The 27,710-nt window shown below is 36.8% G+C and overlaps 1 protein-coding gene across 5 annotated transcripts in view; it reads left to right on the top strand.

Moving 5' to 3' along the window:
* LOC102543958 (transmembrane serine protease 12) overlaps positions 1-22,579 on the top strand; it is a 42,508-nt gene extending 19,929 nt beyond the window's left edge. For 3 of the 5 annotated variants that reach the window (XM_072972803.1, XM_072972802.1, XM_072972804.1), the window contains exons 4-6: positions 4,251-4,393; positions 7,205-7,366; positions 21,178-22,579. In XM_072972803.1, the coding sequence (XP_072828904.1) occupies positions 4,251-4,393; positions 7,205-7,366; positions 21,178-21,414 (542 nt within the window). In that variant the 3' untranslated portion in view covers positions 21,415-22,579. Of the gene's footprint in view, positions 1-4,250; positions 4,394-7,204; positions 7,367-12,794; positions 13,373-21,177 lie in introns of those variants that run through there. The other 2 variants (XM_072972805.1, XM_006202972.4) reach the window with 2 other exon arrangements.
* The last annotated feature ends 5,131 nt before the right edge of the window (positions 22,580-27,710 follow it).

The raw sequence follows: 27,710 nt of genomic DNA, 5'->3' as shown, positions 1-27,710 counted from the left end.
ATACTCAATGCAATCACTATCAAAATCCCAGTAAGATTTTTTGTACAAATTGACAAGTTGATCCTAATATGTATATGGAAAAGCAAAGGACCTAGAATAGCCACAAGTTTTTGAAGAACAACAAAGCTGAAGGAGTTACTCTACCTAATTTCAAAATATACTAAAAATCTATACAGTATATGATATTGGTTTGTTTACTTTAAAGATAAAGATAGCCTAGAAATCAATGGAACACAACAGACAGTTCAAAAAAAAACTCCAAATTTTATAACTGATTTATTTATACAAAATTTCTAGAAAAGGCAAAGCCATAGGGATAGAAATCTTATCAGTCATTCCCTGAGTGTTGGACTGGAGGTGAGAACTGACTACAAATGGGCATGAGAGGATTCTGTGGAGTGAAGGAAGTATTCTAAAACTGCACCTGGGGCTGGTATAGATTTACCAAAAATTACTGAACTGCATGCTTACAATGTACAAATTTTATGTTAGGTAAATTAAACATCAATAAAGCTTTTTAAAAGATGACAAAGGTATTTTTTAAACTATGCATTTGGAAAATTCAAAATACACTACTAAATATCTCATATGTTAAAGAGGAAATCATAATAATTTAAAATCTTTAGAACTGAATAATAATGTAAATACTACACAGCAAAACTCGAGTGCTGCAACTAAGATACTGCATAAAGAGAGATTTAAAACTTTAAATATGTATACTTTTAGGTTCAACCATATGGAAGAGCAAATATTCGACCTAATAGATAAGAAAGGCTGAATGTTATGCATTAAATGTCCACCTTTATAAAGGTTAAAAGAATATTACATGACCCATAAAAAGCAGGGGAATAGAAATAAAGATAAGTACAGCAATTAATGAACAGAAAATAAAGTCATAAGAAAGAGGACCAACAAAGCCAAAATCTAAACCTTTGAAAAAACAACCAACCCCTGGTAAGACTGATGAAAAGAGAGAAGGCACAAGTGTAAATAATATTATGAATTAAAAGATAATACTTTAAATAATTGTATGCTCTAAATTTTAATACTTAGACAAAATGGATAAATCCCTAGAAAATGCTGCTAACCCAAAATGACTAAATAAGAATAGTCCTATAACGAGTAAAGGAACTGAATCAGTAGTTAAATTATTTTTTTCAAATATAAAACACCAGAACTCAGAACAAGTGAGTCCTACCGTAATTAGCAGTGACAGATTATTTAAATCTTATAAATACCTCCAAAGAATCCAAAGAGAGAGAACATGCCCCAGCTCAGTGTACAAGGACAGTAATCATCTTGATGCCCAGCTAGGTTAAGTATAGGACAAGAGAGGCCAACATCATAAATGCAGACATTCCAAGCAAATTATTAGCACACTGAATCTACAAGAATAATATAAACAGAATTCAACATAACCAAGATGAGTTTATCTAAGGAATTCAAGGTGGTTTAATACTAGAAGTTTCCTAATGTATTTCACCATATTAACTGATTAAAGGATAAAAAAATCATGATTATCTCAACAGGTGCTGGAGAAGGACTGTTAAAAACTCATAACCACCTAGACATAGACGGGAACTTCCTTAACCTGATAAAGGTTATCTACCTTTACAGCAAACATCATTGCTATAGAAAGACACTTCCTTTAAAATCAGTTGTTTTATTCCCTCTTGTTGTAGAGCTTCTAGCAAGTGCAGCAACACTAGTAAAAGGTGTAGAAGACAAGTGACTTAGAAAGGTAATAAAACATTATTCACAGATAATGTGATTATATTAAAGAGAATCTATAATCTACTGGAATTGAGTCTAGTTAATTGGCCAGATCTAAAACCAATAATATACCCAAATCTACTTCATTTCTACACAGTATCAACAGTTAGAAAATATAATTTTAAAAGTTAACAGATGTCACACCCATAAGGATGACTTATCAAAAAGTCAGACAAGTGTTGACAAGTATGTGAAGAAATTAGAACCCTCATACACTGTTGTGGGAATATAAAATGGTGCAGCTGCTTTGGAACAGTTTGGCAGTTTTTCAAAAATTCAAACATAGAGTTATCAAATGACTCAGCAATTCCACTCCTAGGTAGATAACCAAGAGAAATGAAAACATCTGTCCACACAAAACCTGTATTTGAATGTTCATAGCAGCATTATTCACAATAACAAAAAAATGAAAACAATCTAAATGTCCATCGACTGAGGAATAGATAAAATGTGGTACAGTCATACAATGGAATACCACCCACCCATAAAAAGGAATGAAGCACTGATACCTACTACAACCTTACGCTAAGTAAAATAAGCCAGAAACAAAAGCCCACGTATAAAAGAATGTCCTTGTTCTTAAGAACTACACACTGAAGTATTTAAGAGTACAAAGGCACAATGTCAGCCATTCAGTCTTGGATGATTCAGAAAAATTTACACACATGCACACACACAGTACAACTGGTAACGCAGCGTGACAAAAAGTAAGCTCCTGGTGAGTCTAAGTAAAGGGTATTTGACAATTCTTGGTAACCAAAGTTAATGGAAGTTAACATTTACCGTAATACCAAAATGATTAAATAGCTAAAAATAAATCTAGCAAAAGATTGCAGGCCTTTGATGGAAAAAAATTCCTAAAACATTTCTAAAAGGCATTAAAGAATACCTAAGTAAACAGACAGATTGGTAAACTTTATGCCTGAACAGGATGACTCAATACATGAAAAATGTCAATTGTTTCTGAAAAACTGAGGGAAAAAAAAAACAGGTAATGATAAAACCCTGACGTGAGTTTTGAGACAATTAAAAAGCTCATTCTAAATGACACAAGATTAGCCAAGACACTCCTATGGAAGAAAACTATGCTGGAGAAGTTGCCATCCAGAAATCAAGGTTTATCCTAAAACCATGGTAATTTAGTCAGTGTTACATCTGTGCAAGAATATTCTAAGTGACCAGCAGAACAGACTAGAAAACCCAGACGTCTACTTCTGGGCTCTCTCTTCCTATTCACTTGGAAAATCTCTGGTTACTTTGAATTATCCCGCACCAACACCCCACTGGTATTGGTAGCATCAGTATCCTTCATAAACTGGGTGGTAGAGTCACGGGGGTTCTCTTCTATTACAGTCTATAACTTACATGTGCCATATATTCTTTTATATACAGCCAGTGCTACCTTAATTATTTTAAAATAAAGGGCAGAAATGTGGCTGACCTTTAGGAAGCCTCAGTGCAGGAATGTGAATGCCATCAGGACATACTTTATTTTCAGTTCCTACTCCTGTTCTCTCTGTATGTTGACTTTATTTTCTCAGCATGCCTGTCCTCATAGGGCTGGAACTATGGCTACAGGCTGCTTTGAACTTATAGCTAAACAGTCATGTGACTGGGGTGAAAAAGGTTCTTCTCTGGCAGCTCCAGTTTTAAAATGCTGGATAAGTATTCCAATTGGCTAGACTTCTTCCAAATATATTCACCTTTAGACCAGTCGGTGCAACCAGGAGAATGGAATTCTGTAAACGGAACAGTTGGGTCATTTGCCCACCTGCATCCAGCCAAGGGGATAATGTCCATTACTTGAAAAGTTGGAGAAGGATGTGGGGCACACAAATATTCGGTTATCACATGTGATAACTGTAACTCTGAAGCAGGTTGATTGGACCAGATGCTGCTGTTACAGTGGCTTTTCTATGGATAAATCTTACAATAATCTGTCCTTTAATGGTTCCTGAAGTATTATTTTGCAGTTTCCTATCTTTCTTACAGCAAAGAACCACTTCATGTTCAGGAATTAGCAGAGAAGTTAGGGAAGTACATGAATTAAAAATCTGTTCTATTTTCATGTTCAACATTCTTCAAGACTTAGCATCATTAGAAAATTTAATAAAAATTATTCACAATTCACAACTTAACATGGCCTCAGTATTTACCTCTTTAGCCCTTGACAATTTTTATATAGCTCTATTTTGTAAAAGCCATAGATCCTTTTGTGAGATCTTCAAGAAATACAGAAGAGCAAAGATAACAAAAATAACCTGAAATTCCTACCATCTAGAGAAAACTGTCATTAACATTTGGTGAACTTTGTTCTGCAATCTTTCTAGGCATACATATACATGCATACACACACAATTTTAGATAATTGTTCAATCAGTCACTTTGGAAAGAAAAACTATTCAACATGAGCATTTTATATTTCTGTCAAAATGTCTGCTCTCCAAAATAATTTACTGGTATTTTTTTGTTAATAGGTAATATTACAAAAAAATTACAGGAAGCAGAAGTGCATTATATTTCTCGAAATTTCTGTAATTCTGAGAAGAGTTATGGGGGAATAATTCCTAACACTTCGTTTTGTGCAGGTGATGAAGATGGAGTTTTTGACACTTGCAGGGTAAGACCAAATAATTTGCCTTAGAAATATTTTCTGAAGACAAAAGTGAACTTAAACAAGTCCTTTGATCACTTTCTAGTGAAGTCTTAATTCTCAAATCTATAAGTACTAACTTATTTTTTTCCTTTTTAACTATTTCAGTAATCCAAATTGTCTTCCTTACCTGATTCCTTGGTTTCCTAGTCATGGTTAACCAAATTTTGCCTTGAATCTTTCATTTTTTTTTATTACTACTTTTATTGAGATATAATTTACATATGTACAATTCACCCATTTAAAGTGTGCTCAGTGGGGTTTTAGTATATTTACAGAGTAGTGCAACCATCACCATAATCTAATTTTAGGACACTTTTGTCACCCCCCCCCAAAAAAAACCTCTCTACCGATTAGGAGTTACTCCCCATTCTCCTCTCACCCACCCAAGCCCTAACCTCTAGAAATTTGCCTATTCTGGAAATTTCATATGAATGGAATCATTCAGCACTGTAGGTCTTCTGTGTCTGGCTTCTTTCACTTAGCATGTTTCCAAGGTTCATCCCCACTTAGCATGTATTAATACTTTGTTCATTTTATTCCAAATAATACAATTTTGTATGGATATACTACATTTTAATTCTGAGAAGAGTTTTTTATTCATCCATTTTACTCGTCCATTCATTAGCTGATGGACATTCGAGCTATTTCTACCTTTTGGGTACTATGAATAATGTTGCTATAAACATTTGTGTATATGTTTTTATGTGTAGGTATGTTTTTCTTTCTCTTGGAAATTCTACCTAGGGGTGGAATTATTGAGTCAATGTTTAGCATTTTGAAGAATTACCAAACTCTATTCTACAGTGGCTGCACCATTTTACATTCTCATCCAGCAATGTATGAGAGTTTCAGTCTCTCCACAACCTTGTCAGCACTTGTTATTGTCTGTCTTTTTCAAATTGAAATATAGTTGATTTACAATACTGTGTTAGTTTCACTTGTACAGCAAAATGATTCAGTTATTTATAGAGAGAGAGATTATTTTCTACTATAGGTCATTATAAGATATTAAATATAGTTTCCCGTGCTATACAGTAAATCCTTGTTGCTTATCTATTTTATGTATAGTTGTTTGTATCTGTTAATCCCATACTCCTAATTTATCCTTCCCCCACTCCCTTTCCCCTTTGGTAACCAGTTTGTCTTCTATGTCTGTGAGTCTATTTCTGTTTTATATGTAGATTGATTTGTATTATTTTTTAGATTCCACACATAAGTGATACATAATATTTCTCTTTCTCTGTCTGACCTACTTTACTTAGTGTAATATCCTCTAGGTCCATCCATGTTGCTGCTGCAAATGGCAGTATTTCATTTTTAATGGCTGAGTAATATTCCATAGTATATATACACCACGTCTTCTTAAACCATCATCTGTTGAAGGACACTTGGGTTGTTTCCATATTTTGGCTATTGTAAATACTGAACATTGGGCGTGCATGTATCTTTTCAAACTAGAGTTTTGATTACAGCCATCCTTGTGGGTGTGAAATGGTATCTCATTGTGGTTTTAATTTGCATTTACCTAATGACCAATGATGCTGATGCTGCATGAGCTTATTAGTCATTTGCATATCTTCTTTGGAGAAATGTCTATTCAGAGCCTTTGCCCGTTTTTATTTTGAGTTATTTATCTTTTTATTCTTGAGTCATAAACATTCTTTATATATTCTGGATACAAGTCCCTTACCAGATCTATGGTTAGCAAATATTTTCTCCCATTCTGTGGACTGTCTTTTCACTTTCCTGATGTTACCATTTGTAGCACAAGCCCTTGAGTTTTTTTATTAAGTTGAATTTATGGTTTTTGTTTTTGCTGTTTTTTTTTTTTTTTGCCTCTTGTGCTGTTGGAATCTTTATTCCTCTTTTCTTCACTACTTCTAAATTTACCAGCACATCACTCCCAAAGAGTGTCCCATGCTTTGATCTTTTCCTATTCATTCTGATTTCTACAATCCAGGGTTTATCTTTCCTGTGTCCTTTTCCTTAAAAATCTTGCTGAGTAAAAGAATCCAAACTAACTGAATTATATTCATAAGTGAAACATTCTCATCATCAAAAATAATTATTCAGTGTTTACCTTGTAGAGAGGATTTGAAAACACCTTCAAAACATAGTCAAACCTTTAGGCACTGAAACAGTTACGGCAGTGTCTCTCTTGTTCTGAATGATTAACAGTTCTTAGCAGTGGTGTCTCAGTACGTTAACCGTCTTGTGAACTACGAGAACTACGAGAGCGATTTGTACTTGTAATCCTGTTGGGAGGCTTAGCACTTATTCCTGTTTATCCTACACCAGCCAATGTCAACACTCAGGAAGACGCCAGCTTACTCCTCTCCTCCAGTTAGCAAACCAGACACACACCTAAAAGAAGCCTTCAGATATTTTAGTTCCCATTTCCCACACAGCAGTAAGCAACAGAAGTATTCTAATAGACAGTATTTACAGTATTTTGCATACTTCCTCAATCACTTCTCCTGAGTAACTGCACTAAAAAATTCAAACAACCTGATGTATAGTATTCTGGTTCAAAACTATACAGGTGGGAAGTTTATCCTCCAACTATATGACTCCTCTAAATACCAGGCCAGACTGCATACCTCCTGTTTGAGTTGAAACATAAAACCAAAAACCTATGGATCTTTGTAACTTGGAGGTATACTGGAAATGTATATTTATATAAATATATGTTTAATGTGATTACTTTATTCCAGCTTTACTGTTGTTTAAGGACTACTGGAAGTAACTAACATTATTTTGGAACTTTTTTAATAGGGTGATAGTGGTGGACCATTAATGTGCTACTTACCAGAACATAAACGATATTTTGTAATGGGAATTACCAGTTATGGATACGGCTGTGGTCGAAAAAATTTCCCTGGTGTCTATAGTGGGCCAGTCTTCTTCCAAAAGTGGCTGACAGATCACTTCTACCAGGCAAGCAATAAAGGCATATTTGACATAAATATTCTACTTGGACAGGTCCTTGTAGCTTTAGGTTCTGTTGTCTTACTAGCAACTCCATGAAGAAATTCTGAAGAATCTTTATTTTGCATCGTGTACTTTTCCATGTTCTACATAATGAAAATTATTTATTCTTTTCATAAGTAATTGCCCACTATGGAGTTCTCATGAGAACATTTTTTGGAATAAAAGGATTGTGACATAACAGATATGTGATTGTAAATTTGGCACTGAATCACATGCCTCCTTGATGTATCTTGATTGTTTTACTTTATAATCATAATTTTCCACTTGGAATACTTTCCTGGAGTTTGTATAAAACATTCAGTTAAATAAATATATATTTTATGTGTATAAATGTCAAATAGTAAAAAGTTTATAATTAAAACAAAAGCTGCTCTTTTAAGTTAGATTTTATTTTATTCAAAAATACTTGTTTGTATGATATATTATTTTTGTATGATATTTTATTTTTTGAATTATCATCTTGTTTCTGGTTCTCAAAGGATATTTGGAGCAATAAGTATCTGCTTACTTATCAAATTCTAATTAAAACTATTTAATATTAATACTTTCTTTCCTATGCTGAGAATTGTGGTGCAAATACCCCCAAATAATTTATTCTTTATTTAGAAATGTATCTGTGACCTTTTCCCCAGCATTATAACCTAGCTTCTGAACCTTATTTTCTTGAAGCCCATGCTAAAAGTCTGTATTCCTTGGGCCCTTTAAGTGAACTGTGAGGAGAGGTAACTGAAAAGCATGCTGGAAAAGGATGGATGCCAATCTGGGATTCATTTTACCATGACTAAGAAAAAGTTGACTGGATTAATATCTACTATTAATCAACTCACATCTCCCTTAATCTTTGGAGAACCCATGTAGGAAAGGAGAAGTAATTATTTTCTCATCCCTGTTTTTCACATTCAGCCAGGTAAAACCACGTATTTTTGTTGTTGTTTTGTTTTGCTTAGCTTGACCTCATTTCAGGATTTAACTGAAAGCAAGCATGAGTTTTCCATCAATTAATTCCCCTGGGGATCATTACTGGTTTATCACTCAAGGGGTGGAAGACTGTGATTTTTATAGGCCTGTGAGCAACAGTGAGAGGATATTAACTGTTCTTTCTTGAAAGAGACCCTAGTTTACCCATTGACAAGGTTTTATAGGGAATTAGTTGGTAATGGTTATATAAAAATCAGTATAATACATTAGTCATTTCCCATTTTTCTACCTGACTCTGAGCCAAAGGAGTCTGCATATTAGTAATATAAAGAAACTATTCTAAAATGTGTTGACAACACTGGAGGGGAAAAGCATAGCTTTTCACTTCAAAGGTATATCCTAATTACTCCTTAGGTCTGCCTTTCTTTTATTTTTAATTTTGGGGGGAGGTAAGTGGGTTTATTTATTTGTTTATTCTTAGAGGAGGTACTGGGAATTGAACCCAGGACCTCATGCATGCTAAGCATGCGCTCTACCATTTGAGCTGTACCCTCCCCTCTTAGGTCTGCCTTTATAATCACACAGGACTTACCATCTGCAACTTCTTATCTTTCTGGCCAGCTTAGTTCCCTTATTTCAGCCAACCAGAATTCAGTTATATAACATTTCTCCCCACCACAAGAGACCATTAAAGGATAGACTCTGGAATCTAAGACTGACTTTGTTTCAAATTTCATTCTGTTAATTTAGTAGTTATAAGAGTTTGGACAATTATTAATACCTACTTATGGCATTGTTGTGATGATTAAATAAGTTGATTATACGAAGTTCTTGATACCTTGAAGGTGCTCAGTAACTGGTTACTGTTATTGTTTTCCCATCAGTGATTCACATGAGCCTTTTCATTGCATAGATCATTAGGCATTGGATAACTATCTTGTTACTTTCACCTGAAAAACTTAATAAGACAAAGGACTAGTTTCTACTTATACACTCAAAGGACTTGCTTCTAGTCCTACTCACATATACTGTTTTTTAACATAAAAGAAGCAGACTGACAGATACAGAGAACAAACTAGTGGCTACTGGGTGGAAGGGGTGGGGGGCACAATACAGGGATGGGAGGTACAAACTACTGGATATAAGAAAGGCTCAAGAATGTACTGCACAACACAAGGAAAAGCGTCAGTATTTTGTAGTAACTGTAAATAGAAAGCAACCTTTAAAATTGTATACAAATAACTTTTAACTTAAAAAGTATTCTATTTTTAAATTTATTTTTGTAATTCCTCAAATAGTATATCCTCATATTAACTGAAGGAATTACAGAAAACAAGTATAAAGAAAATCATCCATAGCCCTTCTATGCAAAAATAGCTACCATGAGTCCTGCCTATTTGACTTATTATAACAAGAATTTTTATAAACTCTTCTTAAGCATTATTTTACCCCAGCTATTTTGAAAATTTTCAATCCTACAGAAAAGTTGAACAGTAAGTACTATAACTGCCCACCTTTAGTCCCCAAATATTAGCATCTTGCCCTGTTTGCACACTATCTTTCTCTCTCTCCACACATGCTTTTTTTTGGTTGAACAATTTGAAAGTAAACTGCTGGAAGGACCTAGAGATTGTCATTCTAAGTGAAGTAAGGCAGACAGAGAAAGACAAATATCATATACCACTTATATGTGGAATCAAAAAAAAAAAGATACAAATCGATGTTTTTACAAAACAAATAGTCTCACAGACAGAAAACAAACCGTGGTTACCAAAGGGGAAAGGGGGAGGAGGGAGAAATTAGGAGCTTGGAATTAACATATATAAAATAGATAACCAACAAGGTCCTACTGTGTAGCATAGGGAACTATATTCAGTATCTTTTAATAGCCTATAATGGAAAAGAATCTGAGAAAGAATAGATATTATATATATGTATAACTGAATTATGGTACTGGACACCTGAAACATTGTAAATCAACTATACTTCAATTTAAAAAAAAAAACCCTAAAAAAATTTTTTTTAAATAAATAATTTTCCACCTCAAGAAACTAGAAAAAGAACAAATAAAACCCAAAGTTAGTAGAAGGATGGAAATCACAAAAACTAGAGTAGAAATAAATGAAATCGAGACTAAAAAGACAATAGAAAAGATCAAGGAAACTAACAGGTTTTTTTTTTTAAGATAAACAAAATAGACAAAACTTAACCAGAGTTATCAGGAAAGAGAGGACTCATATAGAACCATACATTAAAGGAGATTTTACAGGTGATACCACAGACATACAAAGGATTATGAGAGACTACTATGAGCAATTATATGCCAACAAATTGGTTAACCAAAGAGAAATGAATAAATTCCTAGAAACATACCACCTACCAAGATTGAATCATGAAGAAACAGGAGACCTGAACTAGTAAGGTCTACTACTAGTAAGGAGATGAAATGAGTCATCAAAAATCTCCCAATAAAGAAAGAAGACTTCACTGGTGAATTCCACCAAATATTTAAAGAAAAATTAATACCAGAAGTTCTCAAATTCTTTCAAGAAACAGAAGACGAAGGAACACTTGCAAACTCATTTTACAAAGACAGCATTACCCTGATACCAAAAGCAAGCAAGGAGAGCACAAGAAAGAATCTCTGCACTTCTAAAGGCATCGTTAAAAAGACAAGCCACAGACTAGGAGGAAATTTTTGCAAATCATATATGTGATACATGATTTGCACTCAGAATATACAAAGAATTCTCAAAACTCAGTAAGAAAATAACCCAGTTTAAAAATGTTGAAGGATTTCAACAGACACTTCAAAGAAGATACATGGATGGCAAATCCATTAAAAGATGCTCAGCATCATTAATTACCAGGGAAATGCAAGTTACAACTACAGTGAGAGACCACTGCACACCTTTTAGAATAGCTAAAATTAAAAAGACAACCATCCCAAGCATTGGTGAGGATATGGAGCAACTAAATTTCTCATACATTATTGGTGGAAATATAAAACAGTACAACCACTTCGGGGAACAGTCTGGCAGTTTCTTTTAAAGGTAAACATACACCTACCATGGGACTTATACATTCTACCCATAGGAATTTATCCTGGAGAAATGAAAGTGTATGTCCATACAAAGACTTGCCCACTAACGTTCATATTAGCTTAATTTGTAATAGCGAAAAACACACAACAATCTGAAAGTCCATCAACAGGTTAATGGATAAACAAACCGTTACACAGCCATAAAATGGAATACTACTCAGCAATAAAATCAATGGATACATGCAACAATATGGATGACCGTCAATTATGCTGAGTTAAAGAAGCCAGACAAAAAAGGACATATTGTCTGATTCTACTTACATAAAATTCAGGAAAGGCAAACTAATCTCTAATGATAGGAAACAGATCAGTGGTGGCCTTGGAGTGGAGAGGGCAGGAAGGAGGAATCAAAGAGGCAGGAGGTATTTTGGAGGGTGACGGATATGTTATCTTGAGTGAAGTGATGGTTTCACAAGTATGTACATGTCAAAACTTAAACTATACATTTCAAATATGTATATGCATGTATGTCAATTCTGTCTCAAAAAAGCTGTTAAAATGGTACATAATATTTATAAAATATTTGTAAGGTATAACAAATAATGAAGCAACAGAACACTCCCTGTATCTATTACCTGGTTTTAAAAAAATAAATATGACCATTATTTTAAAAAATTTCTGTGTTCCCTGACCATCTTAAAGCCCAGGCTTTCTTGCTAAAAACAGATGGATGTTTGAAACTATTTTCTGAATACTTTAGGTTCCTAAATGTGAATACTCTGGGAACTATTTTTATATAAATTAGTAGTTGGACACAATTTGAAGGTTCAATTTGCCCTTTAAAAGATGGGCAGCCCCAAAACAGTCACTTAAAAATGATCCCATCACTGAATTATGAACATATGAGAGCCTCCGCCAGAATTCAGAAAGGCAAATTCTTGTTAACGGTGGCCAGACAGGCATGTCCTTTCACTTCCTTATGAAACAGTGAGGTGGAGTCGGAGGGATGGGAGGGGAGTAGGAGGAGGAACACTGTAATAAAGGGGCTTTAGCAGGGGCCTTCCAGTGTTGTTTAACCAGGCTACACCCACGGCTTCTGTTTTCTTAGTAGAGGTCACTGGAGAACTCGCAGGGTTAAGGACACTGCATTTAAAACGCAGCAGGTAACTAGCAGTAGTCGCCAAACCCTGAGAAGGGGAAGCAAAAATAGGTTTGTAATAAGGGATTGCAGTCAGCGTTTCTTCTAAGGAAAAGCTGGGAACCTTCTCATTTTGCTTGAAGAAAACTAAGCTATGAGGCAACATTTGCCAAGCATCTATTAATTGAGGGAAATGGGCCTCTTGCCCAAGATCTGACTTCAGCCGCGCCTTTCCGGCACAGGCAGCTCTTCTTTCCTCTGCAGCTGATTGGCTCCAGAGTGTGGCCAGAACCCCACCCTCTTGCATTTAAAGGGGTCAAGTCTCTAACTGCTGATCTGTTTTCTTCTTTGAATGATGGCGCTTACCATCTCTGTCCTCCAGCTGGCCGTCTGCATCCTGGCATTTCCCATGTATCTGCTGAACTTCCTGGGCATGTGGAACTGGATATGCAAAAAATGGTTCCCCCACTTCTTGGCAAAGTTCATTGTGATTTACAATAAACAGATGGCGAGCAAGAAGCGGGAGCTCTTCAGCAACCTGCAGGAGTTTGCGGGCCCCTCCGGGAAGCTCTCCCTGCTGGAGCTGGGCTGCGGCACTGGGGCCAACTTCAAGTTCTACCCGCCTGGATGCCGAGTGGCCTGTATCGACCCCAACCCCAACTTTGAGAAGTTCCTGGTCAAGAGCATTGCCCAGAACCGACACCTGCAGTTTGAGCGCTTTGTGGTAGCTGCCGGGGAGAACATGCACCAGGTGGCGGACGGCTCCATGGATGTGGTGGTCTGCACCCTGGTTCTGTGCTCCGTAAAGAACGAGAAGCAGATCCTCCAGGAAGTGCGCAGAGTGCTAAGGCCGGTGAGTGCGGGGGTGTGAAGAGGACTGGTTAATAACAACCACTATCACCAAGGGCAGTCCTATCAATTTCACGTAACTCAAAACATCCTATCAAAAAGTAAAACTACTAGAGAAGACATTGTTGAAGTTTTTAAAAAATCTTAGGGTGTAAAAGAATCTATAAAGGAAAAGGCTGAGAATACATAAATACATAAAATATAAAACTCCTGCAGAGGAAAAAAAAAAAGGACGAGATACAAAGTACAAAAATGATGGGAAAAGTATTTGCCAGGGATGATAGACAAAGGGTTAACTTCCTTCATATTAAATGATGTCATAAATCAATAAGATCAATAGATTCTTCTACCAAATTTTTTTAAAAAAGAGAGCAAAGCACTGGAATAGAAATATAAATAAAAATAGCCAATTATAGGATTAAATGTTTACTCTTGCAATTAAAGAACAAATTAAAGCAAGAAATCACTTATATGGGGAATCTAAAAAATAAAACAAACGAATGTATATGACAAAACAGAAACAGACTAACAGATACAGAGAACACACTAGCAGTTACCGGTGGGGAGAGGGAAGCCGTGAGGGGGAAAATAGGGGATGGGATTAAGAGATACAAACTATGTAGAAAATAAGCAATAAGGATATGTTCTGCAGCACAAGGAAATATAGCCATTATTTCATAGTAACTTTAAATGGAGTAAAATCTATAAAAATATTGAATCACCATGTTGTACACCTGTAACTATTATGTTGTAAATCAACTACATGTCACTTAAAAAGAACTTAAAACAAGATACCACTTTTACCTACTATACTATCAGAGACTTTTAAGGTCAATAACGGTCTTGGGGTGAGTTTGCGGGACTGGACATCCTAATTGAAGTGCTCTCTTCAGAGGGCAATTTGATAATATCAAATTTTAAAGCATACTTACTCTTTCATACAGTAGCTATACAAATGTGCAAAAATTTAGCCACATGCAAAGATATTTACTACATTATTTGTAATACCACAAATTGGAAATAACCTAAAAATCCATCAATAGGAGATTGTTAAGTAAACTGTCACATGGTATTAAAAGAAAGCTGTTCAGTTGTTAAAAAGAACAAAGAAGAGTTATCTGTGTTGATTAAAAACAAATTCTCAAGACATAATGTTAAATTTAAAAAAGCAATAAAAAAGCAATGAAAGCACAGAATATTATGTAGAGTATAAGTCCATTTCTGTGTTGTGGAGAAGAATATACCTACGTTAAGTACTTATATTAATGGGAATGACAGACAAGAAACTATTAACAGCAGTTAATGGTGGTTCCCTCTTGGGAAGGGAAATGAATGATGGGGAAGAATTATTTTTTATTTTATACCTTTCTGTACAGTTTGAAATTCTTCACACCTGTATGTAATTTTCATATATTACCTTTACTATTTTGTTTAAAAACTAATTTAAAATAGTTTTATTCTAAACATAGTTGAACACAAAGTATGGATATCTTAACATTTGAATTTACTATTCTCGGAGAAAAGGATGTTCTGTTTTATTTTCTAATAAAGGAAGTTTCTCAGGAAGAAAAGGACTTGGAGATAGTGTTTACAGGCAATGACATACAGTCATCCCTCAGTTTCTTTGGGGTCCCCCCACCACTGCCACAGACACCAAAATCTGCAGACCCTCAAGTTCCTTATATAAAATGGCATAGTGTCTGCATGTAATCTATGTGCATCCTCCTGTATACTTTATTTTTTTAAACTGATGTATAGTTTATTTACAATTATGTATTAATTTCTGGTGTACAGCAAAGTGGTTATGTCATATACATATATATTCTTTTTCAGATGCTTTTTCATTATAGGTTATCACAAGTTACTGATTATAGTTCCCTGTGCTATACAGAAGGACTTTGTTGTTTATCTATCTTATATATAGTAGTATGTATCTGTTAATCCCAAGCTCCTAATTTATTCCTCTCTCCCTTTCCCCTTTAGTAACCATAAGTTTGTTTTCTATGTCTGTGAGTCTGCTTCTGTTTTGTAAATAGATTCATTTTTATCATTTTTTAAGATTCTACATATAAGTATTATCAGATTATATTTGTCTTTCTCTGTCTGATTTACTTTACTTAGTATGATAACCTCTAGATCCATTCATGTTGCTGCCAATGGCATTATGTCATTCTTTTTTATGGCTAAGTAATATTCCTTTGTGTGTGTGTGTGTTTGTGTGTGTGTACACATACTACATCTTTATTTTAAATCATAAATGCTGTGTAAATATAGTATAAACACTATGTAAACAGTTTCAGCATGTGACAAATTCAAGTTTTGCTTTTTGGAACTTTCTGGGTTTTTTTTCAAATATTTTCTGTCTGCAGTTGGTTGAATCTGAGGGTGCAGAACATGTGGATACTGAGGGCCAACTGTGATTCTGTCTTTGGCTCAAGGATAGGCCGACATCAAAGTAGTAAATGAAAAAGGTCTGATTCTGATACCCAAGTCCTGGGTTCTTGTGTCCTAAGACTGGGCACTGATGCGCAGTCAGTAGATGTTTTGCCTAGAGTGTCACTAATCTCACAGCACCCCTGCAAAGCAAGTAACTGTCTCCAGTTTACAGCACTGGTAGTCTCAAGGGGCTCATATTCTTGGTAGTCTTCCTTAGCTCCTGCGAAGCACCTACTCTCTGCTGAACAGAATCAGAGCTTTACTAAGTTCTCATTTAGCCCTCACAAGAGTCCTTTAAAGCAAGTACTGTCTCTGGGTTGGGCTGGGGAAACAGACTCAGTTAAGTTCAGAAATTTGCCACAAGTTACAGGGCTTCTAGGTCTAACTTTAATGCAAATATTCTTATCGCTGTGCCACAGCGCTTGTGACCAGGGCTTTTTATCTCTCTGACTTCAACCCTTCTGCCACTTTTGCTAGCTGCTCTTCCTCTGCCTGTCCCCTAAGCACTGGAATTTCTTTTTTGGCTCTCATTTCACTTACATACACCCCCTCGGCAATCTCACATGCCCCCAAAGTTTTCAGTTACCACAGATACACAGATGGTTTCCAAATCTCAGTATCTAGCCCAGATCTCTCTTCTGACCCCAAACCCTCACATCTAGCCATCTACCTGAGAGTTGCCTGAATGGGTAGAGGCATCTCTAGTTTAACCTGTGTATCCACCTCCCCAGGCCTGGGTCTCCTCTTCTCTCCTGTCCTATTTTGTGGAATTCTTTTTTTCAATCTGGAAATTTCAAGTTTTCCATTCATGAATACAGGTCTTACACTTACCTATAGAATGCGGGGGAATTCCATCTCTAAGCTCTCTGCCTGGGACAGCCAGGACTAGGGTGACTACAAGAGGCTGAGAAAAGTGGGACACTTACCACAGCCTTCGGAGGTAATCATCAGCCCCTTCCCCATACGCCCCCAGAGGCAGATGGTAGAAAACTTCTGAAGACCTGTTAGTAACATGTAGCCTCCATTATGTCCACACCTGACCTACGTTTATATGTCTGTCCTAATGAAAGCAGCAGTTACTAACCTCCCAGGCCAGCAATTTCCACAGTCTCCACTGATTGAATAAAATACCTAATGACAAAACATTATCATGAATTCAGTAACACTTTGAGATAATTCAGTATTTTAATTAATCCTATCACTTACATCCTTGTGACAACAGTACAAAAGTGTAAGACATGGTATTTAGTCTCAGGCAGTGCTTGGTATGGATTCAGACTCCCACAGGTTTGCAAGCAGAGCCTAAGAACAATTTTCAGATGAATTACAAGATTTTTTTTTACAGTAAAATAAGAAGTTTTAAAAATTGTAATTAAAAGACAAACAGCAAATGGGAAAGTATTTGTAGTATACATAGTCTAATTATACTAAAAGCCCTTACTAATGGTAAGAAAAAAACCAACAGCCTATTAGAAAATTGATAATGGGTATCAACAGACAAATCAGAAAGAAATGCAAATAACCAATAAAGTTTAGTAAAAGATGTTAAGATTAAGATTATTAAAGACATGCATATCATCAAACATGAAGTATCATTTTACATATCAAATTGACAAAGATACGGGGGGAAAAAGTATCAATGAGAGTTATGGATGGGAACTCACACTTATTGCTAGTATGAATGCAAACTGCTACAACTTTTCCAAAAGGCAATCTGACAACTTGTACCAACAGCTTTAAAAAGGTACAGACTTTTGATTTAGCAATTCCACTTTTTAGCAACTTATTTATTTGGAAATAGTTTTAGACAGTCACAAAGATTTATGGAGAAGGATGTTCACTGTAACAGTATTTATAATAGCAAAAAAAAGCCTAAGTGAGAATGGTTAAAGAGTTGATAACTTCAATGATGTGAAATATTGTGTAAAGATTTTTTAAGCCATGTTTTAGAATAATATTCAAATACATAAATAAAATAAAGCAGGTTATAAAACAATGTATATTCTAGTCCTAGTTTTAGGAAAAAACACATATTCATATAAAAGTACACAAAAAAATCTTAACAGTAGCTATCTCAAGGTGATAAAAGGTGACTGTTTTTCTTTTTAAACTTTTCTGTACTTTCTAAGTTTTCTACAATAAACATAATGATGAGACAGTACTGACAGCCTCTGGAGCCAGACCACTCAAGTTAAGAACCTGGTTCTGTATTTCCAGTCAAGACAGCAGAGTAGTAGGACCAAGAGCTCACCTCTCCTTATGACTACAACAAAACCAAAACTGACTGCTAAACAATCATCAAAAAAAAGACTGAAACGTAGCAAAAAAGATCTTCAGCTGTTAACATAAAGAAGCAGCCAGTGAGACAGCAGGAGGCGCGTGCTCACGATACAATTGGGCCCCATACCTCCTGGGTGGGCGATCCACAAGGAAGGAGAATTAAGTTGCAGAGGCCCTTGTACAGGAGTGAGAGTTCTAAGCCCCACGCCAGGCTCCCGAGCCCAGAGTTCTAGCATTGGGAGGAGAAGGAGACTCAGGAAATCTAGTTTTGAAGGCCAGCGGAGCTTAGCTCCAGGATCCCCACGGGACTGGGAGAGACAGAGACTTCATTCTCTTGGGTTGTGTACACAGAATCTTGCATGCACTAGGTCCAAGGGCAGAGGCAGTGATTTCACAGGAACATGGGCAAGACCTCCCTGCTGGTTTTGGAAGATCTCTTAGGGACTTAGGGGATGGCTGGGCCTCTCCCAGGGGACATAAAACCTGGTGGTGGACATTCTGGGAGTGTTCATCTACATGAGCTTTCCTGCAGGCTTACATCTTGATTGGATCATTAGCACCAAGACCTACCCCCACCCTGTAGGCTTAAGGGCTGGGAAGCCTCAGGCCAAACAACATACTGGGTGGGAACACAGCCCCACCCATCAGCAACTTCCTAAGCCACAAACGCCTCTAGGCACAGCCCTACCCACCAGAGGTCCAGGATCAAGCTTCAACCAGCAGTGGGCAGGCGCCGGCTCTTCCTGCCAGGAAACCTGCATAAGCTTCTAGTCCAGCCTCATCCACTAGGGGCAGATACCAGAAATAAGAAAACAATCCCAAAGCCTGTGGAAGGAATCCACGCAGGCCAGACTCTACCCTGGGACTGGCTAGACCCTGGCCCTTGGGTGACAAGAGAGGAGTGTACTGCTGGGACACATAGGATATCTCCCACAGAGGGCCACTTCTCCAAGGTTGAGAAATGTAACTAACCTACCTAGAAATACAAATAGAAAGATAGACAATATGAGACGGCAGAGGAATATCTCCCAGGCCAAGGCACAAGATAAAACCTCAGAAGAAATAATGATGAGGATATTGGCAATTTATCTGAGAAAGAGCCTAAAGTAATGATGGTGAAGATGTTTGGAGAACAGAGTGAAGTTTTTAGCAGAGTTAGAAAATATAAAGAATACCCAGAGTTGAAGAATAAAATCACTGAAATGAACAACATACTAGAAGGAACCAAGAACAGACTAAATGAGGCAGAAGAACAGATCAGTGAACTAGAAGACAGATTGTGGAAATCACCACTTCAGAACCAAAAAAAGAAAAAAGAATGAAAAGAAATGAGGATAGTTTAGGAGAACTCTGGGACAACATGAAGTGCACTAATATTCGCATTATAGGGATCCCAGAAAGAAAAGAGAGAAAGGACCTGAGAAAAATTTTAAAGAGATAATAACCAAGAACTTCCCCCAGTTGGGAAAGGAAAGAATCACCCAAGTCCAGGAAGTGCAGAGATTTCCACACAGGATCAACCTAAAGGCACATAGTCATCAAATTGACAAAAATCAAAGATAAGGAGAAAATATTAAAAATCAACAAGAGAAAAGGAACAAATAACATACAAGGGAATTCCCATAAGGTTATCAGCTGATTTTTCAGCAGAAACTCTACAGGCCAGAAGGGAGTGGCACATTATATTTAAAGTGATGAAAGGGAAAAACTTACAACCAAGAATACTCTATCCAGCAAGGCTCTCGTTCAGATTTGATGGAGAAATCAAAAGCTTTACAGATAAAGCTAAAAGAATTCAGCACCACCAAACCAGCTTTACAACAAATGTTAAACGAAATTCTCTAGTCATCAAACCATAAGAGAACAAAAAGAAGAAGGGGGAAAAAAAAAAGACTTACAAAAGATTGCTTTAGCTGTTTGGGGTCTTTTATGGGTCCATATAAATTTTACAATTGTTTGTTCTAGTTCTGTGAAAAATGTCTTGAGTATTTTGACAAGGGTTGCATTAGATCTGTAATTGCTTCGGGTAATACAGCCATTTTGATAATATTGATTCTTCCAATCCAAGAGCACAAGATTTCGTTCCATTTCTTTGCATCATCTTCAATTTCCTTCATCAATGTTTGTTACAGTTTTCAGAGGATAAGTAACCTCCTTGGTTAAGTTTATTTCTAAGTATTTTGTTGTTTTTGATGCAATGGAAATGTTTACGCCAGTTATAAAATTCTGTTTTTTGAAGTGAAAAAAAAAAATGAATGAAGGGCCACAAATGGCAAAATATCCTTCTTTCTTATGGGTGAGTTGTGTTCCATTACATATATATGCTGCATCTTCTTTATCCATTCATCTGTTGATGTGTACTTAAGACGCTTCTCTGTCTTGGCAATTATAAAGAATGCTGCTGTTAATAGCAGGGTGTATGTATCTTTTTGAGTTAATTCTTATTTTGTGGTTGGCTTTATTCCTTTGATAACTATGTAAGTTTAAAAAGCTGAAGTTCTAAATGTTCTTTAGTACATATACATAAATTTTTAAAAGTATGGGCAGTATATTGTGTATATGTATTTACGTGCAATATATTGTATACGTGCAGTCAAACTGTAACAATTCTACCTAATAAAAATGAAAAAACAAAACAAAAAAACCTGATTCTGACATTTACAAGTTGTATGACCTCAGGCAAGTTGTTCATTTCCTATGTGACTGTTTCCTCATCTGTAAAAATATGAATGATTAAATGATAATAATAATATTTACCAAATAAGTTTATTGTGAGGATTAAGTGAGTTAACATGTGATGGGCATTAAACTTAGGACCTTGCATGAAGTAACCGCTTGAAGTGTTAGCTATTATTATGTATTACTTTTATGAACAGAAAATATAGACTGGCAGCTCTGCATAAAATTTGACAGAAGATGACAGACATTATTAACCAAAATAGTATCATAGTAAGTTTTAATTTCTCCATGTCTTCTCATGAAGTTGGCCTTGGGGGCCACTGAAATCTGACCTTCAGTCATTTCAGAAGTTTGTTTTCCCAAAATTAAAATCCTTGATGTGTGTTTCTTCCCCCCCCCCCCTTTCTTTCTCAGGGAGGAGCTTTTTATTTCATGGAGCATGTAGCAGCTAAGCATTCAACTTGGAATTACTTCTGGCAACAGGTCCTGAATCCTGTGTGGTACCTTCTGTTTGATGGGTGCAGCCTGACCAGAGAGAGCTGGAAGACCCTGGAGCAGGCCGGCTTCTCCAAGCTGAAGCTGCAGCATTTGCAGGCCCCACTGTCCTGGAAGCTGATGCGCCCTCACATCTACGGATATGCTGTGAAGTAGTGCAAGCAGGCAGTAGAGAGCTGAATGGCTCAAAGAGTTCAAGGCTTTGGTTTTACACTTAAAATACTAATTGGGAGAAGGGAACTCTTTTGTTTTTGTTTTTTTTTTTAGCTACAGGTTAATTTCATCCCTAAAAGTTTATGCTGTAACTGATTTAGCTATTTTCTATAGTCTCACAAAGAATCAAAAACAAAACAAAACAAAACAAATCGGCTTTAAACCCTCCCTTAAAGGAAACAGTGGGCTTTCATAATTGAAGTCTACAATTATCCTCAATTCTTACTTTATTAACCTCACGATTTTTCTTATTTAAATTGTTACCCAAGAGATTTTAATTTCATTCCCTCTCTGAGAAGCTGATGCTCTCAAAGCAGTTAAAGCACTCAAAAGAAGATTTTGAAAAGGGAGGAGTGAAAAGATCTTAATAATTCACAAACTGAATACAGAAATACTAACTAGTTGAAAATCCAAACCTAAGTAGCACAATTTTTTTGGTTGTTTATTTTGGAAAAAGAAATCTGAATCTATTTGTTGTTCTTGGTATCACTGGGCTGGCTTTCAAGATTAATGCACCAGGACGCCACACCTAGTTCTGCCCAGCTTTGTTGTTCTTCATTCCAGTATCCCATCAGTTTGTTCTCTTGCATTCCAGTCTTCAGTTCTTAAGATGAAGACTGTACTTTAGTATGTCCATAAAACTGTATGAAGCAGTTAAAAGTTCTTGAGTTTATTTCCTCATTATCTACTACATTGCTGAATGTAGCAAATTGTAGGTGAAGAAAAGTCTATTGTAATTAGGGAAATCCTGTAATTAGGTACACTCTGTAAGAGGCCCCTCCCCACCAAACAGGCAACCTGTGAGTCTGTAAAGAAGTAGACAAACATTGCTTGGATAACTTTGATCAAATTTCCGCTTGGGTCCCAAGATGGTTTCTTTGTTCCTTATAGTCATGGAAACCTTGGAAAATCATCACATATGCTTTGAAAACACGCTGGTCAGTCAGAGGGCTTAAAAGAATTTTCAGCGATAGTTTGAATTTTTTTTTAATACACTTAGTATATTTTCTGAGATGATTTTGCAAAGAGACTATTTTAAGTAATCAAATCAATCAATGACTTCATGTACATTTTAGGAATGGAAATAAAATTAATGGTTTATATCTTTGCTGGCTTGGTTTCGTTTTTCTGAGTGTCTCTAGGAGAGCTTTCCTTCATTGTAGAAAATAAAGCTAACTGAACATACAGATTTTTCTTTCTACAGCCAGGTAACTCTAAACACAGCTAGCAGATTTTGGAAAAAAACAACTTTGGAAGGATCTAAATGGGTTTTGAAAAGTTCAAGTGCAAAGATCCCATCTGTGAACTCCATAGAGCAGGAAGAAAGGAAGCTTACTGTTGTCTCCTGAAGGTGGAAACGGTTAATGTTACAGTAAGGGTGGGACCGCTTATCTATGGCCTCCTGAGCTGTGGAACAAGAATATCCTCCCTCTATCGTCTCTCCAAAGTAGGAAACTCCTTAATTTACCTGCCTCACTATTGGTTCAGTCAGGGATTGAGAAATGTGAAAAGCCACAGGCTGACAGGGTGACATGTTATCAGCACCTTGGAAGGTAAGTAACACCGAAGTACAAAGTTAACAGGCACTATCTTAGCCAACTCCCTCCTGTTCAAATAATTAGCAAATAGTATTCTCACTCCCTATGGGTTTAGAAAAAGAAATAAGTGAAGTATCTTACATTCCACAAGTTACCGAGCAAGTCTTTGAAGTCCTGATTCCTAAAACCACAGCACCCATTTTGATAAGCCATCACTGCCATACCACCTTCTCACTGCTTTCCTCCTCAGGCCCAGAAAACACGCATTTATGATCATTCCAAGAGCCTAAGGAAGTGACTTACAACTATGCAACTAGGAAACAGAAAAAAGGCAAAACACGTCCAATGTCTTTTAGATCCTGTGTTGGTTAGGATTCCCTTGATTGTAGGTGAGAGAACTCCCAACCCAAAAAGGCTTAAGCAGAAAAAGGACTCCACTGACCCAAATGTGAAAGGTATCGGGGCAGACAGCCTCAGGCACAGTTGAGCAAGGCTCAGATCATCTTATCAGGAGCCAGACACTGTCCAGGGTCACCTGTGCCCTCCTCTCTGCTTCAAGCAGTGAGTCTGTAGAAGTAGTACCGAACTTCATGTTTCCAGGGCCCAAGATCAGTTGGAAAGAACTACTTTTGCAAAAACTCCAACCAAAGTTCTACACTGAGTCTCAACTGCCTCTTACTGACAATACTAGGTCACAAGTCCATCCCTGAGTCAATCATAGTGTTTCAATGGGATGGATCATGCTGACTGGCACAGTGCTTCATCCCTAGGGCTGAGCACACCCAGACCATGTGGACTGAGACAAGGAGAGGTGCGAATCCCCCAAATGAACTGTGCTGGGGAAAGCAGGAATGGACGGTGGGGAGGCACACTACAAATGTCCATTATAAGCACATTGTTCCATGTTTTCAAGACATTTAAAAAAGTTTTTTAAAATGTGTTGCACTTTTAAAAATTTATTTATTTTATGGGAAAGACAATTAGGTTTACTGTCTTTAGAGGAGGTCCTGGGGATTGAATCCAGGACCTTGTGTATGCTAAGCATACGCTCTACCACTTGAGCTATACCCTCCCTCTCATTGCTATATTTTGATCAGACCCTCCATCTGTTTTCCTGTGATAGATCACATAGGACCATGCTTACAACTGGCTTTTCAGTGGGATAATTGCATGCAATGAGGGAAATAAACAACAAGACACTGGCTTTGGCATCAAAGTGATCTTAGTCAAGTTCTGCTGTGTCATTCGTTGATTATGTAACCTGGTGCAAGTACTTCTATAGTCTCTTTCCTTATCTGTTAATGGCAATAATACCTACATAAGGGGTTACTGTGAGGAGTTAATGAAGTGAGGCATTCAGTGCTTAATAAATGCTGGACTTCATTCATTAAATATCGAGTGCCTACTGTGTACTCTGCTCTTGGTGCTTGGCTTAGAGCCCTGAAGAAGCTAGATGTGTTCTCTGCTCCCGTGGGGCACACAGTTATGGTCAGTGCTCTCAAGGTGGGGAAGTGCAGGGTGCCAGGAGAATGGAACCTGACCCTCCCAGGGGGAGGAGGATCAGAGGCTTCCTTGAGGAAGTGGTATCCGAGCTAAATTCCAGAGGATGAATAAAGAGTATTTCAGACTAATGGAACAGCTCGTGCCACAGACAAAAAAAAAAAAAAAAAAAGGAAGAAACACAGTATGTTCAAGCAACTGACAGAAAGCAGGCAGGGCTGGGCACCTGAAGGGCAGATTTTAGGATGGCTACTATTTCCACCAGTTTGTTCCTAATTTTGTTCAGACACTGGACTGGGTCCATGCGCATAACACTTATTTTAATGGCTAACAAAAAACATTAAAATGTATTACAGTTATACAATATTTATATATTATATATATATATATTTATTATACTCTATTCCTAACTGTTCTAATATTCTAATTGTTTCTTCTTAATTTCTACGTATTTCATACTTGAATAGAAAGTGAGGCAAACATTACATAATAGTTCCTTTTGTACTCCTGACCCTAACATAAGCCTTTCTTATTTGGTATTGCTTTAAAAAATACAGAACTTAACTGAAATTCAATTCTTATTTGTTAGGCCATTGAGGATGTAATGAATCACAGCGGACTAATGTCAACAAAAGTAAAAAAGAAAACTATTCAGTGTCACTTTAAATATCTCAGTACTTAAAACCAAAAATATTCAGACTACATTAAAGAATAACCGGAGCAGGGGAGGGTATAGCTTAGTGGTAGGTTCCATTCCCAGTAGCTCCATTAAAGTAAATAGATAAAAACCCAATTACCTCCCCCCTCAAAAAAAGAATTAAAAAAAAAAAAGAATAACCAGAATTCCCTGAAGCATGGAACCACCAGAGAACTGTGGGCAGAAGTCATGTTAACTGAGGGCACAGGAAATAAAACAGAGTGGCAATGCTCCTAGGTTCTAGTTCAGTGAACAAAACAGTAATATGCCGATCAAGTAAGGTATTATTTTTCGTCTAAAGGAAACTATTTGGGAACCTGAAGAGAACTTCATGGGAAAAAGGAAAATTGCTCAGTATTTACCATTCTTAAAAGTAGAAATTTCTTACATGCAATAATAGTCTTAATTCAGGCTGCATCCTTTTCAGTCTTTAAAATGTATCTGACACTGATGCCAACCTTCTCCTTGGAATGATTCTTTTATTCCACGATTCTAACAGCTAAAAAGAAAAACGTCCATTTATTGTCTGCCTTCTTTATAACTAGGGACTTTTACACAATTATTTCATACAGTACTTCTAACTTTCCAAGGCAGATATAATTATCTGATCTGATAAAGGTGAAAGCAATGGATGCTCTGTCACTTGCGCGAGGCCACACAGTGAGTGGCCACCCTGGTCTTCCCACGTAGTTTACCTGACTCGGAAGCCCAAGCCTCCCCAGCACACTGCCCCGCTTCTCGGGGTCTTTTCAAGACTAGTCTTTGCAACTACTTCCTCCTTCTGCCACCATTTTTCTGTGAACGATCTCCTCAAACTCATTTGGTCTATGTTCAACCCCTTCAGAGTGTCTTATACTCTTAGGCTGTGAACCACCACCTATGTGAAAAAAAGATTCCTAAACCTCACATCACACTTGCCATGCCTTTGATATTCAGAATTTAACACCTCAAAAACAGAATTCACGCTCCCCTTCCCTAAATTAGCAACCCCTTCCAACTCCCTCAATACCTTCAATTATTTCCCAAGGACCAGGTAAAGTGATAACCTTCTAGAAAGCATCCTCTGGCTGTTTCAAGAAGCTTCTTCTCTGAGAAATCTCTTAGCACACACTAATATCCTCCAGTCTCACCTTCCCTTCCTCCACACGTGAAACACACTGCGTACTACACAGCAGGTGCTCAGGAAGTATTTGCTAATGGATTCATCATCACGTCTTCCCTCATCTGCCACATACCTCTCAACTGGTCCCTTCTGCTGCCTTCCACAGCCACCATCTGAGTCTGAGAAGTAATGCCTGGATGACCCCATGTATAGATTCAGTGGGGATGGCTGGGATGACAAACCGTTTATGTTGGAACTTGCCAGTTATTGCTTGATTCAAGAATATGACAGGAAAGCAGCTCTAAGGTCAGAGCGAGATATTACATCTATACAGTAGTAGAAAAACACTTCTTTTGCAACTGACTTAACCTTCTTTGCCTTCCTTCACCCAATTCACTCCATGGAAAAACAAGCTCAGCAAACAACTTTCCTGGGTTACAAAGAAATGGCCTTGTAGGCAGGCACCAACACTTCATCCAAGTCATAATCTCTCTTACCAGAAAATGCTTCAAACTGGTCTCCATGCCTCTGCGCCTTCATCACCTGCCCTGAGCATGAGCTCATAATTTCCAGAACAATTTGGCAAGAGTATTTAAGGGCTAAAGCTCTCTCTTGATCCTTTGATAAACAAATCATTCCTTTTAATTCAAAAAGAATTTTGGGGGGGAGGAAGTAACTAGGTTAATTTTTTAGTAGGGGTACTGAGGACGGAATCCAGGACCTCATGCATGCTAAGCATTCACTCTACCACTGAGCTATATCCTCCTCCCAGAAAAGTTTAATCTGGCCATCCCCAAAACTCAAAATTATGAAAGTACCTAACTCAGCATAAGACTGAATTTAGAGGGGAGGGTATAGCTCAAGTGGTAGAGTGCATGCTTAGCATGCACAAGGTCCTGGGTTGAATCCCCAATACTTCCCCTGAAAATAAATAAACCTAATTAACCTCCTTCCCCCAAAATAAAAAAAAATAATTAAAATACAATAATAAATAAGACTGAATTTAAGCTGCTCAACCCTGTATTCAGGGCCGTCTGTCAACTGACACCTCAACTCTGTGGTCCAGTGTAAAAAGCATGGGATATGAAGTCATAATATTTGAATCCAAATATCATCATTACATATTACTAATATTTTATTCACCTAGTATAAGAGGAGATGTGGGTGTTATATACACACACACACCATGGAATACTACTCAGACACAAAAAAGAATAAAATTACTAATTATTACATATAAAATAGATAAACAAGTTTATACTGTAAAGCACAAGGAGCTATATTAAATATCTTATAGTAACATGATTAAAAAGAATATGAATCTTGCATAACTCACAGTGAAAAACAAATGTGACAATGAATATGTGTATGTTCATGTATATCTGAAAAATTGTGCTCTACA

This window comes from Vicugna pacos, chromosome 12 (assembly GCF_048564905.1).
Source record: "Vicugna pacos chromosome 12, VicPac4, whole genome shotgun sequence".
Lineage (NCBI taxonomy): Eukaryota > Metazoa > Chordata > Mammalia > Artiodactyla > Camelidae > Vicugna > Vicugna pacos.
Note: the sequence above shows the minus strand (reverse complement) of the source record. Positions and strands in the feature narration are given on the sequence as shown.